We start from the raw sequence: 18,400 nt of genomic DNA, 5'->3' as shown, positions 1-18,400 counted from the left end.
CGGGCCTTGCACGCTGAGCGTAACTGTAGACGTGAATAACTTGCCTCCACATGGTCAGATCTTCATCATACTTGGTACATGTGATCATGGCCCCGCCCCGAAGGTCCCCGTAGGTCACTTCCTGATTTCGTCGCAGCGCCACCTATTGGCGACAGGCTAAAGGCGTGTCATCTACATGAGGCCTTTTCTGGCAGGAGATTCATCAGATGAACACCGAGGTCACAAGGTCACTGCCTGACAGCCTGGTGAAGCCTGTTGATGGACCATGATGCAGGAAAAGCGCACGTGGTGGGCGTGGCCTGGCGGCGAATGCTCAGGCCTCGCCGTTTACAAAGAAAGGGTCATCATTCGCCCGCAGAAGGTCGCATGTGCTTGAAAACTCATAAGGGGGGGCAGATTCCAGGCCTGAGGGCCCTGGTGGGGCCCCCATTTGAAACCAAGCCAAATTGACTCACTAGCGCCACCTACAAGTTTTAAAATAATTATCCCTCGCCTCCCGTTGCACGTATGGGCATGATTTTCGGAGGAGACATCACTCGTGACAGGACGCACAAAAAAGTCTCAAGAACCCATGTTCAAAAACCAACAGGAAGTCGGCCATTTTAGGTGGCGGCGGCCATTTGGGGGAGGATGTAGGGGTCGTATCTCGACGAACTCCTCCTAGGGGGTTTGACCGAATGAGTCCGTTGTAGCATCAACGGACACTAGACGGATGGCCCACGTTAAATTGCGAAGGATTTTGGGCTGCTACTTATGATGTGGGCGTGGCACGCCACCAAACTTTTACTTTAACCTTAACTTTTACCTTATCTGGCCCTGCCTGGTGTCTGGCCTTGCCTTGAAGCAATGTACATCAAAGTGAATACACAGTTTGACTGACAGACTGATGATGTCAGTTGATGGACTGTGATGTGTGTAAAGCACATGTGGTGGGCGTGGCCACGGCGAATGGTCAGCCTTCGCCATTGACCATCGAAGGCTCATATTTCGCCCGCAGAAGGTCACAGGCTGCTGAAATCTTACACGTAAGGTCAGAATCCAGGCCTGAGCGCCCTGGTGGTGCTCCCATGTGACACCAATCTAAATTGACACACTAGCGCCACCTAGAAGTTTCAAATCATTATCCCTCGCCACCCGTTGCACGTATCACTATGATTTTCGGTGGAGAAGTCTATCATGACAGGACGCACCTAACGCTCCAGAACCCATGTTCAAAACACAGCGCCACCAACTGGTGGAAATGTATATCTGCTGTAACTTCCTCACGCATGGTCGGATCGTCTCCTAATTTTTTGGGTGGGTTCGGTCACCCTCCAGTCTGTGACTGTGTGTGTATATGGACTCTATAGTGCCACCAACTGGTGGAAATGTATATCTGCCATAACTTCCTGATTCATGGTCAGATTGTCTTGAAATTTTTTTGGTGTGTTGGGTCAATCTCTGGTCTGTTATACTGTGTGTACATAGACTCTATAGCGCCACCAACTGGTGAAAATGTATATCTGCCGTCACTTCCTCCCACTTGGTCCGATCTGCCCAAATTTTTTTCTGGTGGTTTGGGGTACCCTTTGGTCTATGACTGTGTGTGTACATACACTATAGCGCCACCAACTGGTGGAAATGTATATCAGCTGTAACTTCCTTCCACATGGTCGCATCGGCCCCAAATTTTTTCTGGTGGTTTGGGGTACCCTCTGGTCTATGACTGTGTGTGTACATAGACTGTATAGCACCACCAACTGGTGGAAATTTATATCTGCCGTAACGTTCTCCCAGATGGTCGGATCTGCCCGAATTTTTTTCTGGTGGTTCGGGGTACCCTCTGGTCTATGACAGTGTGTGTACATACGCTATAGCGCCTCCAACTGGTGGATATGTATATCAGCTGTAACTTCCTTCCACATGGTCGGATCGGTCCCAAATTTTTTCTGGTGGTTCGGGGTACCCTCTGGTCGATGACTGTGTGTATACATAGACTCTATAGCGCCACCAACCGGTGGAAATGTATATCTGCCGTAACTTCCTCCCACATGGTCGGATCTGCCCGAATTTTTTTCTGGTGGTTCGGGGTACCCTTTAGTCTATGACAGTGTGTGTACATACGCTATAGCGCCACCAACTGGTGGAAATGTATATCAGCCGTAACTTCCTTCCGCAGGGTCGGATCGGCACCTAATTTTTTCTGGTGGTTCGGGGTACCCTCCGGTCCGTTACCGTGTGGGCGCATAGACTGTATAGCGCCACCGACAGGCGGAAACGTATATCCGCCGCAAGTACCTACCGCACGGTCCGATCGTCGCAAATTTTTTTATGGCGGTTCGGGGCGCCGGACCGGACGTGACCGCGCACCAGCCTCGCCGCCGGCGTCGCCCCCTCCGGGCGGAAAATTGCAAGTGCCGTAACTCCCTTACCGCTTATCCCATCGTTGCGGTTTTTCGTACGGTGTGTCCGCGCGCCCGTCCGAACACGCGCGCGCCCCCGACCCGCGTGTACCCCCGACCCGCGCGTACCCCCGACCGCGTCGGGGTGCTCGAGCCCGCTCATCACTGCTTGCAGTTTTAATTCTTATTATTATTATTATGTATGCTACTATTACAGTAATAATAATAATAATGTCAATTATGTCAATACATCATACTTTGTATTGTATTATACTTTGTATACAAATTTTTTCTTGTTCTGCTTTCTAATTACTCTAATTACAATTTTATTTTTTGTTATAATATAGCAACTTAAAAAAACATCTTTTTCTTTTAAGATTATTATTATTATTCATTCATTCATTCATTTTCTACCGCTTTTTCCTCACGAGGGTCGCGGGGGGTGTTTGAGCTTATCCTAGCTGTCTTCGGGCAAGAGGCGGGGTACATCCTGGACTGGTGGCCAGCCAATCACAGGGCATATATAGACAAACAACCATTCACACTCACTTATTATTATTATTATTACTATTACAGTAATAATAATAATAATGTCAATAATGTCAATACTTCATACTTTATTCTCCTCACATTTTTCTAATTACTCTAATTACAACTTTGTTTTTTTGTTATAATACAGCAACTTAAAAAAAACATGTTTTTCTTTTAAGATTTCAACGTTATGCTACTACAATGACATGATTTTCCCTGATAATATTATAATGCAAATTATAAAATTTTCTCATTATATTCCATCTTTCATCTCTGAATAATTTATGACTTTAATAATTTTATTCTTTCAGTTGATTTTTTCATCACTTCCGTTTCTTTTAGTTTTATTTTCTATATTTTTAGAATGTGAGAAACAAATAAGTGTGGGCTACACATGGCCCCCGGGCCGCACTTTGGGCACCACCGGTGCAGATCTAGTAAGGAGGATTTGACGAGGCGTTCTTGATGGGCTATGAGTGAAAAAAATAGTCAATCGATGATTTTTCCCATTGGATATGATTTTCAGTGGAACAGGAAACTCTTTCTATGAATGTTCTGAACTCTTGCATTTTTTTAATACCATTGCCATAACGAGCAGAAGGACGTTGTACGGAGGAAGTACTTTCCCCGGAGCTGTCACGTTGTATTGTTTAGACTGCAAACAGCCTGAGACTGAATCAACACCATCGCACCCCATTCTGCTTCACTTGCTCCAAGAGGCAATTAATCAAAATGCCATACAACCAGCAGAATTTGTGACAATCAATAATTCTGCCTATTTGGAGGCAGAATACGTTGAACGAGAGGCCGTGTAAGAAAGTTTATATTGGACTATTTTTCAGTAGCGCTTAGTTTGCTGTGAACGTTGTAATGCAAAAGAGGTCCCTGTGTTGCCAGTGTGTGTGTTTTCCTTTAACCGATTATTTTTTTACCACAACCTAGTAAATAGACCACTTCACAAATACAAAAAAACTATTACGACACATGTGCTACAGAATTTGATGGCATCTTAGATGCTAAAGTGGACTTGCACTTACCTGTACTGCCACCACGGATAGCACCTCCACTGAGATCCTGTTGAATTCATCAAAACAGCCCCAAGTGCCTGTCTGAGCCAGACCTTTGTAGATGTTTCCACAGGACTGTTGGACAGAAAAAGATAGAAAAAGGCACATATTCATATTGACGCTGCAGGCTGGGTTAAAATATGCTATACTACTGGATGATTTAGGGTCGTTTTAAAAAGTTACACAGACATTAATCATCAATTATGCAACACTGTTTGTGTCCGGGGTGTCCAGTCTTGACCTTTCAAAAGGCCACCAGATAATTCCTCATGGTTTCCATGTAAGTACGGAAATTGTGATTTACTTTTTCCCCCCACAATTGCCTGGCTTCCACTGTGTTTTTAGTTATCTTTTTTTTTGTGACCTTTTTCATAGCTTTACCCCTAAGTAGCCGGAAACCTCATATTACAAATATACAACATAAGGTGGCAAGAAATATTTCAATATTGAACAAAGAAAAAATTGTTCTCAATCAGAAATTACTCCACACTCTTTATTGCTCTCTGGTTCTACCATATCTTACTTATTGTGTGGAAATATGGGGTAATAACTATAAAAGCAATCTTCACTCGCTAAATGTACTGCAAAAAAGGTCAGTAAGGATAATTCATAATGCCGCCTACAGAGAACATACTAACTCCTTATTTCTAAAATCACAAATACTTCAACTTGCTAATATAGTTCATCTTAAAAACAGCTAAAATAATGCATAAGGCTAAAAATAACCAATTACCTAAACATGTCATCCAATACTTCTCTACAAGAGAGGAGAAATATGATCTCAGGGAAGAAGTACATTTGAAACACTTCTATGCTAGGACTACGTTAAAAAGCCATAGCATTTCAGTATGTGGAATCAAACTATGGAATGGATTGAGTAAGGACCTCAAACAATGCACAACGATGAGCCAATTCAAGAAACAATACAAGCAGTTGATGTTTGCTAAATACAAGGATGAAGAGTCTTGAACCAGTCATGATGTGCTATATATATCACTATATTGACACTTACTATGGTACACATTATGTCATTGGATGGTCATATCACCTCGTACTTCGATATGTGAAAAAAATAATTATTTAATTTAATTTAATTTAATTTAATTTAATTTAATTTAATTTAATTTAATTTAATTTAATTTAATTTAATTTAATTTAATTTAATTTAATTTAATAAAAAAAACTAAACTATATTGGGAAAGCAGGAAGTGAACAAATGTAGCAGTTACTGATTGTAAAAGTACCAGATGGAGGGGTAGGATTTAATAAGCTTTGCTTCTTCCTACTCCTTTTGGACATGTGGAACTGTGAACTGATTATGGGATGCACTCAATTGTAATCTGATGCATGTTCAAATGAAATAAAACCATTACCATTACCATTACCATTACCAGTAGGTGGTTATAGTGTACATAGGGCCTTATGGGATATGTTTTTGTTTTTCAAAATTCCACACACAAATTCCTCAACAACAATAAAAATTCATCCTTATTTTAAAGGCTGGACGTGTGTTGTCTGTGTTTCGAATGTCTGTTGGCGCTTGGAATCAAGAATAAACGTCCTTATGCTCCTTAGAACTTAGATGACGCCAGCGGGCATCTTAGAACACTTGTTTGGATTAACAAGCAGTAAACACAACACGATATAAACACACTCATACAGCCACACACACACCTAGCATTCTCTGCTAAACCAAGATAACCAAGATTTCCGTCAATTGTTCCATTTCAATTGTTCCTGAAATGGCGGTTGGTCGTTGGAACGCACATAAAGAACCAGAAGATATAAACCCAAACTTGCTTCTAAAACAACGTACTACAGCAAAATACGTGGTCGGGATCCGTTCACGTCCACATTTGACTTTTCCCAGCATCAACCTGGACCAAGATGAAGGCTGACGTTTCCCTTCAATTTACAGAGCAAAGAATCTTTCAAAGAGAGCAGATTCAAGGATTGATTTAACATGTGTGGGTGTGTGCATCAGCGAATGTAAGGAATGGCGCCATGCCAGTTTGTCCTGCATGTGTTCCTGCTGGAGGATATTAGCACCTCCCTTTTGACACCTCGTTAGCATGCGTACAGCCAGGGGTGTTGTATGCCAGGATACTGTGATGATGCACCTGTCTGGGAAAAAAGCAGGAGGTTGTAGGACTGCAAGACCGTGTTTACGCCTCCCTTGACCACTCTATATGCAGAAGGCGTGCACCAATATACATGAGTGAACCATGAATTGGGTTACAGCCAGGGAATTGTGACATGGCTACGTGAAGAAATAAGTGTCAGGTTGGAGCACATCAGCGCTTCTTCCAAAGGGGCCGGGAAAGAGAAGATACAAGGGCAGAAGATGAAAAGAGATGACAGATGCATACCATACCGATTAGGTCATTAATATGGAAAGTTACAAGCGTAATGGCAGTCGCTAATCACAGTCATTACGGTCATGTACTTCGCTTTTAACGTCACATTTCAGTGTCAACAAAATGCTAGTCTTCATCCGACTAACAACAAATGATGAAAGGGAAACATTTCATTGCTATTTTTCCGAACATGTCGATCAGCTGATGAACAACCTCCTTGTTTGCCATAAACTGCTCTCTTACTCCCGTTGAACTCCCCTTGAAACATACATTAAAAAAGGTTTCTTCTTGTTTATCTTCTTGTAATAGTAATGGTTTTATTTCATTTGAACATGCATCAGATTACAATTGAGTGCATCCCATAATCAGTTCACAGTTCTACATGTCCAAAAGGAGTAGGAAGAAGCAAAGCTTATTAAATCCTACCCCTCCATCTGGTACTTTTACAATCAGTAACGGTTACATTTGTTCACTTCCTGCTTTCCTAATAGTTTTTTTAATTAAATAAAATTAAATAAAATTAAATAAAATTAAATAAAATTAAATAAAATTAAATAAAATAAAATTAAATTAAATTAAATTAAATTAAATTAAATTAAATTAAATTAAATTTAATAAAATTTAATTAAACATAATGTGTACCATAGTAAGTGTCAATATAGTGATATATATAGCACATCATGACTGGTTCAAGACTCTTCATCCTTGTATTTAGCAAACATCAACTGCTTGTATTGTTTCTTGAATTGGCTCATCGTTGTGCATTGTTTGAGGTCCTTACTCAATCCATTCCATAGTTTGATTCCACATACTGAAATGCTATGGCTTTTTAACGTAGTCCTAGCATAGAAGTGTTTCAAATGTACTTCTTCCCTGAGATCATATTTCTCCTCTCTTGTAGAGAAGTATTGGATGACATTTTTAGCTAATTGGTTATTTTTAGCCTTATGCATTATTTTAGCTGTTTGAAGATGAACTATATCAGCAAGTTGAAGTATTTGTGATTTTAGAAATAAGGAGTTAGTATGTTCTCTGTAGGCGGCATTATGAATTATCCTTACTGACCTTTTTTGCAGTACATTTAGCGAGTGTAGATTGCTTTTATATTTATAAGCCCATATTTCCACACAATAAGTAAGATATGGTAGAACCAGAGAGCAATAAAGAGTGTGGAGTGATTTCTGATTGAGAAGAAATTTTGCTTTGTTCAATATTGAAATATTTCTTGCCACCTTATGTTGTATATTTGTAATATGAGGTTTCCAGCTCATATTTTCATCTATTGTGATCTTGTCATTTATTAGTAAAACTTCGTCTTGGCTCTATCGCAAGCTCTTACTGCCGCTGCACAACATGGCTTCCAGTGAAGTCCCTTTCGTCCAGATGTGTAAGTTCCCGACTCACCTTGTAGTCCATTTGCTCCGAGCAGTTAAACACGTAGACCATGATGCCGAGTGCTCGCCCCAAGTCTTTGGTTGTCTCGGTTTTCCCAGTCCCTGCAGGCCCTGCTGGAGCTCCACTCATTGTCAAGTGGAGGGACTGAGTCAAGGTGATGTAACATCTGAACATAAAGCAGATACACGTGTCACCTCAAAGCACTGAAAACAGACAGCAAGCCAAAATTAAAAAAAAAGTGCATGACCCCCACTTTCACTAGAAACAAATGTGACGTGCACAGCTGAGTCTAAAAGTTGACCCGAGGGTTTGAATCCTGATAGTTTCTCTCCACTGTTCGGTTACAATGAAGTACTTAGTGAATGTTGTTATTCTTCACACCTGTCTGGAAACATCCATTCTAGGTTAATTAGAAACAGTAAATTGCCTATTGACGAGATGGGAGTGGTTGCATTTCCAACCACTCCGTCGCAGAATTATCCAATTTCACTCGGTCTGAAAAGTATTGCATTTTAAAGTATTTTTTTTAAAGTAGTTTTTAAAGTAGCTCACAGTACATAAATAACCTTTCTACACACTGGGCAAAATAAGTATTTGTTTAGATATGAACAGATTATAAAAATAAATAAATAAATAAATAACATTAAAATTTGAAGAAAATAAGTATTTGATGCTGTTAGGAATGGAATATGTTCCACTCTGTTCTCACACAGCGATATCACAATCACAGACCTGCCACCTTTCATACAATGGCACCCTGTCCTTTTGAATTAATGATACTGTAGGAATGGAATATGTTCCACTCTGTTCTTACACAGCGATAAAACAATCACAGACCTGCCACCTTTCATACAATGGCACCCTGTCCTTTTGAATTAGTGATACTGTTAGGAATGGAATATGTTCCACTCTGTTCTCACACAGCGATAACACAATCACAAACCTGCCACCGTTCATACAACGGCACCCTGTCCTTTTGAATGAATGATACTGTAGGAATGGAATATGTTCCACTCTGTTCTCACACAGCGATAACACAATCACAAACCTGACACCGTTCATACAATGGCACCCTGTCCTTTTGAATTAATGATACTGTAGGAATGGAATATGTTCCACTCTGTTCTCACACAGCGATAACACAATCACAGACCTGCCACCTTTCATACAATGGCACCCTGTCCTTTTGAATGAATGATACTGTAGGAATGGAATATGTTCCACTAAACTTAAATCTTGGGGTGATAGGGCCTTCTCTGTCGCAGGTCCGAGACTTTGGAATCCTTATTGAAATTTCACTTTTATGGTCTGGCTTTTAACACAGGTTAACCTGGGCATTGTGTGCTTTTATTGTTTGTTTATTGTTATTATTTATTTACTGTTTTTATTAGTGTTATTATGCAAAGATGTGCAATGTTTTTACTTTTTGCTTTCTGACTTTTATTTTTAGCTGTATGACTTATTATGATTAGGATTATTATGCATGTGTGTGTTGTGTTATATTGGCTGCTGTACAGCACTTAACTGGAAATGTGCTATATAAATAAATTTGACCTTGACCTTGACCTTGGTTGATGTGCTGGCCGTTCTTTCCTGCGCTACCATTGCAATGGCTTGTATCTATTCCAAATAGAATACATTGTTGAACTAACTTTTGGACTTCTAGAGTTATTTCACAGTTGAAAGAATGAAAGCACCTGGGCGGTTCCAGCCCTGCTAAAAGGACTGGATGGAACAATGCCTACATGTACTTAGTGATGGATGCTGATGGCTTACCAGCCTGACATAGTGGTGGCGGATAGGCGTCAGAAGAAAGGAGTGGTGATATACAATATGTAGCAATATAGAGTGACAGCAACATCAGGAAGAAGAAACATGAAAAGCTGGAAAAACGGCCATGACTGATGCAAGTGAGGAACTGAGGGAAGTGTGGGGTGTGAAGGCAATAGTGTTGCCAGTAGTACTGGGGGCCACTAACCCCCAAAGCTGGGTGGATGGCTCCAGCACAGACCAGGAACGACATGTGAGAGCGCAACACAGCTGTCCCTTGGCACATCAGGGTTCAAACATCACTCCCTCACTCTATTACCTTTTTTCAAAAACGCATGGTCAACTCCATTCATCAACTGTTCGTAAGAAAAACAGTCATGCACCGAACACGCCCAGTCTACATTGTACGTACGTTTTCTCCACTGTGGAGTAATTGCTTGCTTTAATGACAAAATCCCGCCCCATCATCTAGCACAGTGGTGTCAGTCATCATAGGACTGGATGCATTCTGGATGCATGAGCTACATACTATGTCAGTGGAGGGGCCGGTACATGTTCTCCCCGTGCATGTGTGGGTTTTCTCCGGGTACTCTGGTTTCCTCCCACATTCCAAAAACATGCTAGGCTGATTGGTGACTCCAAATTGTTTGTCTATATGTGCTCTGTGATTGGCTGGTGTACCCCGCCTCTCGCCCAAAGACAGCTGGGATAGGCTCCAGCACCCCCGTGACCCTCTTGAGGAAAACGAGGAATGTTTTATCATATATTTTGGTGTGGAAAACCGGAACCAAAGTACTGAAAAAGTGTAGGGTATAGCAGAAGCAAAAGCATTGAAGATGTTTTTTTTATTGATTTTTTTCCCAGTTTTTAATAAATTAGTTTGTTTGTTTTTTTTAAATCCTGATGCAGCCCGGCTTCACCCAGAACCTAGCTCCGGTGGCCCCCAGGTAAATTGAGTTTGAGACCCCTGATCTAAGGTCTTTGGCCAAGATGTCCATGTCGCCCTTCACTGCAGTTTGCATACATCTGCTTCAAAACATGCCTGGGAAGAGCATGAAAGAAAGTGGTGCACAAATTCCCTTGATGAACACGACCCAGAGGACTCAATCCCCTTGATGCACGAAATGGAGAGGGCACAACGGCACCCAAAGGGTGGATCCATCACAGGACAATCAATCTCCACTGCAATCACACTAAAATTGACATGCTGACATGGTAAAACGTGCAATGTACCGTGTTTGTATCTTAACGCTCAAAGGTCAAGGCCTGTCGATGACAAATGTTCAAACTGATAAAACACAATATATGGAACAAGGTGTTGGCAGTGTCGGCGGTTGTAAGGAGTGGTATTGCAAAGCGGTCCGGAGTCACAGCAACATGGAGACCAAAGAAAGGCAACATCAATACAGGACATAAACTAATAAACAATTTTACAAGGCATGCTTTTAAATTCAGTTTAATCACCTGCGACGGAAAGTCAAAACTATTGATTTTTTATTGAAGTGCTCAGGCGGTATGGGCCAATGGAGAGCCATGGCTTAACTATTCACACTCGAAGTTCATGTCGTTGCTGTCCAGTACGTGTCAGTGATGGGCATTTTAAATACAATGAGAAGAGAACAATGTTTTCCTATGGAATGGACAGTGATAATTCAGCAGTGCAGTGTTGTCAAGCTCCCATATCTCCCTCCCTTGCAACGCCCCTTTAAGTTTGCAAGATGATAAAAGTAAGTCGTGGTATCGCATGTGTTGTTGTCGATATGTCGATATGTTCTGCGGCGTTGATTTCACGCTACTACGCCCTCTCCAGAGAGTTACTCCTTCACCAAGCTTGAAAATAGAACTTTTAATGTTCAATCATTAGCAAATAAATCATCCCTCGTTCTCACCCATATCCTGGACAAGGGTCTTGACTGTATGTGCCTCATTGAAACCTGGCGGTGGCTTAGCCATCGTTCACAAAGACCACCTCGAACTGTCCCCTGTCCCCCCCTCCCACCGTTGTCCATATTTGAAGGTTTTGCATTTAAATGCAAACCCCCTGTTTGACTCTGCTCCTCGTTTACCGTCCCCCTAAATATAACTCCTCAACCTTTATTCCCGAAATCAATGACTTCCTCACAACTCTATGCTCAACTTCCACCAACATCATAATTCTTGATGACATCCACACCCATCCTGCCACTCTGCATCTGACTTCCTGGACACTCTCAACCTCACACAACATATGCATAACATGACACACAAATAAGGTCATACACTCGACCTGGTCATCACCGACTCCGTCCTCATCAATAACCTGTGTATCTGATCACATGGTTGTCTCCATGGAGCTGGCTTTCCACCCCTCCCATGCCAGTGCTCACCACCAAGTCCATGGTGGTTGCTGGTTAAATGTCTCCACAAATGACTTTGTGGAGTATTTCCAGTCTAATTTGAAGTCATTCTATTTTATTTTCATCTTATTTTTTATTTTGGGGGGTGGGCGGCATGGTGGTTGAATGGTTAGCGTGCAGACCTCATAGCTAGGAGACCAGGGTTCGAGTTTGCATGTTCTCCCCGTGCATGCGTGGGTTTTCTCCGGGTACTCCGGTTTTCCTCCCACATTCCAAAAACATGCTAGGTTAATTAGCGACTCCAAATTATCCATAGGTATGAATGTGAGTGTGAATGGTTGTTTGTCTATATGTGCCCTGTGATTGGCTGGCCACCAGTCCAGGGTGTACCCCGCCTCTCGCCCGAAGACAGCTGGGATAGGCTCCAGCACCTCCTGCGACCCTCGTGAGGAAAAAGCGGTAGAAAATGAATGAATGAATGCTAGGTTAATTAGCGACTCCAAATTGTCCATAGGTATGAATGTGAGTGTGAATGGTTGTTTGTCTATATGTGCCCTGGCGCATATAGAGGGGTACACCCTGGACTGGTCGCCTGTTGCCCAAAGACAGCTGGGATAGGCTCGAGCACCCCCCACGAAAAGCGGTAGAAAATGAATGAATGAATGAATTTTTTTTTTTTGGGGGGGGTGCTCGGTTGAATGAAAATTGTAAGGCAAACTCCTGAGTGCAATTCTAATGTCTGATCGCTAATGTTTCTGAATGAACAAACAATCAAATCTGCAGGCAAAGTTTGAAACATGAAGATCCATATTACCATATTTAGAGGAGGGGGCCATAAACGTCTAAGCTGCAGTCACATGAAAAAAAAAGCACCAATTCTGCTTGAGAGATTGTCGGCACAAACGGCATATTGGTGACACGGTGTTATGTTATGAGCGTAGCAGCTTATTGGTGTCTCCTGAGCCGCTGTTGTGCATAACCTCATTATACGATAATAGAATCAGCTCCTGAGCTTTGATTAGCATAGAGGCTGATTAGCAATACCAGTGATTGCTTCTCCAACAGAACCTGTCAGGACTAACAAATAGGCCGCCAATGTAATATCAATAAAGCAGTAGCATGGATGTGAACTGATGGAGACGATCAAGGCTTTATTGATCAGAGTAATAAACAGAACTCTTTGCTTTTGCTTGCAGTGGAGCCATGAATTTAACGAGGTACTGGTTAATAAATGATCTATGGAAGAGAGGAATATCGAAAGGCACGAAGCAAGACAGAAGCTCGGAGAAGACAAATGATCCCATCTGTATACAGTCCAAGCAAATATCAGCGCAAACAGGCCTTATGGCAGCCCCCTGAAATATGTGCCGAAATCTCACATTCTGTCTTCAGGGCTGCTCGGATGAAGTACTTTTACTGCAATATCAGTCCCTCGCTTGGCATCATTCTTCCTGCGTTTCTCTGCATCTGCTTTGTGTTTATGTTTAAGTCCAATATTTCTAGCATTATGCAGCAGCTGTGGAGCTCCTGGATGCAAACGATGTGTCAATAGCATTCCTGCTGTTATTGATTGGTTGCTTCAGTCTAATGATAGCACACTATACCCTTTGTAGCTTGCATAGCCAGAGCAGTAAAGAAGCGCTACTGTTTACCTGGCATTCATGTTTTAACACTGTTGCAAGACGTGTACATGCAAAAAAGCCAATGTTTCCTAATACAATCCTGATCAATCCTTTGCAAAAATGTACATTTTGCACTGTAAGAACCTAAGGACCACTTCAAAATGCAAAACAAATCGGAGTTAGCATTCATTCATTCATTTTCTGCCGCTTATCCTCACGAGGGTCGCGGGATTGCTGGAGCCTATCCCAGCTGTCTTCGGGCGAAAGGCGGGGTACACCCTGGACTGGTGGCCAGCCAATCACACGGCACATATAGACAAACAACCATTCACACTCACATTCATACCTATGGACAATTTGGAGTCGCCAATTAACCTAGCATGTTTTTGGAATGTGGGAGGAAACCGGAGTACCCGGAGAAAACCCACGCATGCACGGGGAGAACATGCAAACTCCACACAGAGATGGCCGAGGGTGGAACCGAACCCCGGTCTCCTAGCTGTGAGGTCTGTGCGCTAACCACTCGACCGCCGTGCAGCCTCGGAGTTAGCAATTTAATGCAAACAAGCATTAAAGTGAAACAGGCTGGTCATCATCTGATCAACAGTTTAGGACCACAGCCTTTAAATCTTTGCAAAAATGTGTGAGGTTCTCGTCATGGCAAAGGCAAAAAAGCTTTCTCTCTTTGAATGTGGTGGGGTTGTGGAGCTGGACTCTCGCAGGGCACCATGGCTGCTGAGGTGGGAAGCGGTAAGACAGTTTTTTTAAACTTTTTCAACCATCCTGAGGGCTATGGAACAAAAAAAATGGGCTGTCCATCAAGACAGGAGGCAATCCTGGGCCCAGATGAGGATTTTTACTGGTGCAGAGTGCAATCCAATAACCATTAGATGGCATCTGCAAGAGCTTTTAAGAGCAAAAAACTTCTTCAAAGGCTTTGTCTCCTTCAACGCTACAAAAGTGCCCATTTGCACAAGAGCATTGGAAGAAAGGTGGAAGAAAGAGAAAAAAATGGAACCTTGATTGTCCTGAGGGGGTGTCCATCACGATCCTTCCATTGAACAATGGAGCTTCAGGTTGTGCAGGGGCATCAAATGACAATGAGGGGCATCCCTCATAACTGAAGGCTTTATTCCAGACGAATAACTTATTGACAATGTGGATTACCTGGAGTAGTCTTTGTATAAGGATGTATGCAAAATAATGACATGAAAAAAAATCGATATATAATATTACCTTAAATTAAATTTTACATTTAAATTACATTTAAAATGCAATATTAAAAAAACATCCCAGACTACGACCACGGACAATAGGTAGAAATGTTGTCATTTTGAATGAAAATTAACAGGAAGTATTCATATTATAATTGTAAAAACATTACAATTCAATTTGAGGTTTAGCTTTTCGGTGATTAGCCATAAAAACAAATCGGGAAATGGAAATGATCAACATATGATCATCATATCAATATTAACATCTCAGGGTGAGTCAGTATTAAATTAATTCATTCATTCATTTTCTGGACTGGTGGCCAGGCAATCACAGGGCACATATAGACAAACAACCATTCACACTCACATTCATACCTATGGACAATTTGGAGTCGCCAATTAACCTAGCATGTTTTTGGAATGTGGGAGGAAACCGGAGTACCCGGAGAAAACCCACGCATGCACGGGGAGAACATGCAAACTCCACACAGAGATGGCCGAGGGTGGAATTGAACCCTGGTCTCCTAGCTGTGAGGTCTGTGCGCTAACCACTCGTCTTAATTTGATGGTGTGGGAGAGACCCGAAGTACCCAGAAAGGGTCGTGGGGGGTGCTGGAGCCTATACCAGCTGTCTTTGGGCGAGAGGCGGGGTACACCCTGGACTGGTGGCCAGCCAATCACATGGCACATATAGACAAACAACCATTCACACTCACATTCATACCTATGGACAATTTGGAGTGGCCAATTAACCTAGCATGTTTTTGGGATATCACGGAATTAAACTGGTCTAAACCAAAGGTCGGTCTCTCATCTTGAGCGTAACATACATGGTATTCCTGTGACGGTGTAACAACATCATACAGGAAGCACACTTCTTAGCTCTTTCTGAAGCTGCGGATGAAACCTTCAGATAAAATGTGTCCCATTGTCAAAATGAAAGCCGAGAACATCCAGTCCAGCATATGGTGAGCTCTTGCTCCGTACCTGCTGATCTAGTCATCAAAGCCTATTGTTTCTGCTTTGGTCTGGCCTCAAATAGAACGCGGGTCAAATGTGGCAGATCTGGAGACGCAGCGTGCCAAATTCTGTTGAAACGTCCATCTGAACAAACAAACGTGTTGTCCAAATTCCCAAGGTGAGTCAATCTAAAGCTGCTGCTTGCCATGGACATCCACTACGATCCAAATGAAGATTCCCAGTGTATTCCATGCATCCATTTTCTGTAGCACTTGTATGCTGGAGCCTATTCCAGCAGTCTCTATTGGATATATACAGTATATCACTACTAGCATATACAGAGTATAGAAAAGAGTATAGATGATCTTTGAGGCCAACAGATGCTTATGTTAGTTTTTCCTTTCTCATTAGGATTTCTGAATTCTATGATTATTTTAACATATCAACTTGATTACAATTTGAACATAAATTTGCATCTGGTATTACAATGCAAATTATTCTTTCTCTAGCTATTTTTTATTTCTTTTTTATATTCATTCATTCATTTTCTACCGCTTTTTCCTCACGAGGGTCGCGGAGGTGCTGGAGCCTATCCCAGCTGTCTTTGGGCGAGAGGCGGGGTACACCCTGGACTGGTGGCCAGCCAATCACAGGGCACATATAGACAAACAACCATTCACACTCACATTCATACCTATGGACAATTTGGAGTGGCCAATTAACCTAGCATGTTTTTGGAATGTGGGAGGAAACCGGAGTACCCGGAGAAAACCCACGCATGCACGGGGAGAACATGCAAACTCCACACAGAGATGGCCGAGGGTGGAATTGAACTCTTGTCTCCTAGCTGTGAGGTCTACGCGCTAATTCGACCGCCGTGCCGCCTATACATATATATACATGTATATTATTATGTATTATTGGTGGGGTAACGTTCACTGAGAAAGGTGAGGGACCAGCCCACAATTACAAGGGGGGGTGCTGGTAAGGGGCTCAGATGGTCATCTCTTCACCTTATGGTTGTCATTTCAATCCATATTCGGTGACGGTAGAAAAGCGTTATACAAGTGAATGCCTATTTATCATTAGCATTTCATGATGACAAGGGAGTTGGGAGCACATTTACCAAGAAAAACGTGAGTTTTTGAGCTTTGCTGTAATGCATTTGAGATCCTGCAGTGTCTGCAAGTACCCCCTTGCTCAATAATGAACACCTGCATGACTCAGACGAGGCTTTGGAGAACTATTTGCCAGCAGACTTGCTATGTTTGGAGTCACAGAAATGGTGAAAAACAACCGTCAAACATGGAGGTAAAAACATTCTGCTTTCTTTGACCAAGACACAACTACAGACGAATCTGCTGCTTCCTTGCATGGAGCACCGGAAGTCCTGAAACTACGTCACTACCGTAAAATGCCCCATTAAATGCAACACAAACAACAATCATCAGCTCTTTACCTGTCTGTTAGCGGCGTGATGACCAATCGCGGCGTGTTTCCCAGGTACTCGTAGGAGTACAGGAACTGAGCATCGCATATATTTGCAAAACAATGCTTCTCCTTCTCATCCCAACGGTGCCTCAGCTGGGAAAGCCATACAAATGCCTGGGAATTCTCCACCTGAGTGAAAAGAAAGTGCCAAAGGTTGACGATAAAGCCTCCAAATAATCTACGCTTTCCCCTCTCTAATTATGTTAATGGCATAGCTCGCATGAATAACTTGGGTGTATTATTCACTTCAAATGTATCCCACAGGATACATTAGTGCCAGGATAATAATAATGTGCACTGTATGGATAAAGGTACTGGGACGTATGGGAAGAAAGTATCTGCTGGTGCAAGTGTAATGGTTTCCCCGATGAATACATTTAATTGATTGACAGCCATAATTTAGGCGATTCCCTTTGGCGAAAATACTTAATACTTAATAAAATTAATGATAGAAGTGTGAGGAAGTATTGACATAGGAAACTATCACCATGTTAAACCTTACGGTGGATTATCGATACGCCCTCCGTTTTACTTGTTGTTTAAGAGGTGCTTCTTGTGTAGAGTCCGTTAAACTGAAAGCTTAAACAATGGCTAATTTATTAATCAAAGGACAGGTCCCATGATGCCCAGAGAGCAGATTCAGGAAGTGATGAGCTGGACTAGAGAAGTGGATTTTAATATCACGTTTTTAAGTCTTCTGCACCAATCGTGGTTTGATCTGACAAATCTTCCGTACGTTTGATCAAGTGTAGCATCACTACAGCTTCTGCTTGGACTGCTTGGACTCCGATGACGAAAAGCATCTCACGTATTGTTACACCCGCAAATATAATATAATTTTGTGTGTATATGGGGAAGAAATAATCAAAAGAAATAATCAAAAGAAATAATAAAATATAATAATAATAATAATAATAATTATAATAATATAAAATATAAAATATAAAATATAAAATATAAAATATAAAATATAAAATATAAAATATAAAATATAAAATATAAAATATAAAATATAATAATAATTATAATTATAATAATAATATAAAATATAAAATATAATCATAATAATAATACTTATTATTATTATTATTTTAGTATTATTATTATGATTATTATTATTATAATTCTTATAATAATGATTTGTTATTTTAAATGCTAATAATAATAATAATAATAATAATAATAATAATAATAATAATAATAATAATAATAATAATAATAATAATAATAATTATTATTATTATTATTATTATTATTATTATTATTATTATTATTA

The 18,400-nt window shown here is 41.3% G+C and overlaps 1 protein-coding gene across 1 annotated transcript in view; it reads right to left on the bottom strand.

Moving 5' to 3' along the window:
* dnah9 (dynein, axonemal, heavy chain 9) overlaps positions 1-18,400 on the bottom strand; it is a 176,516-nt gene that overhangs the window by 118,920 nt on the left and 39,196 nt on the right. The window contains exons 32-34 of the mRNA XM_058060982.1: positions 17,093-17,253; positions 7,741-7,897; positions 3,950-4,054 (exon numbers count right to left, since the gene is read on the bottom strand). Of these exons, the coding sequence (XP_057916965.1) occupies positions 3,950-4,054; positions 7,741-7,897; positions 17,093-17,253 (423 nt within the window). The remainder of the gene's footprint in view (positions 1-3,949; positions 4,055-7,740; positions 7,898-17,092; positions 17,254-18,400) is intronic.

This window comes from Doryrhamphus excisus, chromosome 22, assembly GCF_030265055.1.
Source record: "Doryrhamphus excisus isolate RoL2022-K1 chromosome 22, RoL_Dexc_1.0, whole genome shotgun sequence".
In the NCBI taxonomy this organism is placed as follows: Eukaryota; Metazoa; Chordata; class Actinopteri; order Syngnathiformes; family Syngnathidae; genus Doryrhamphus; species Doryrhamphus excisus.
Note: the sequence above shows the minus strand (reverse complement) of the source record. Positions and strands in the feature narration are given on the sequence as shown.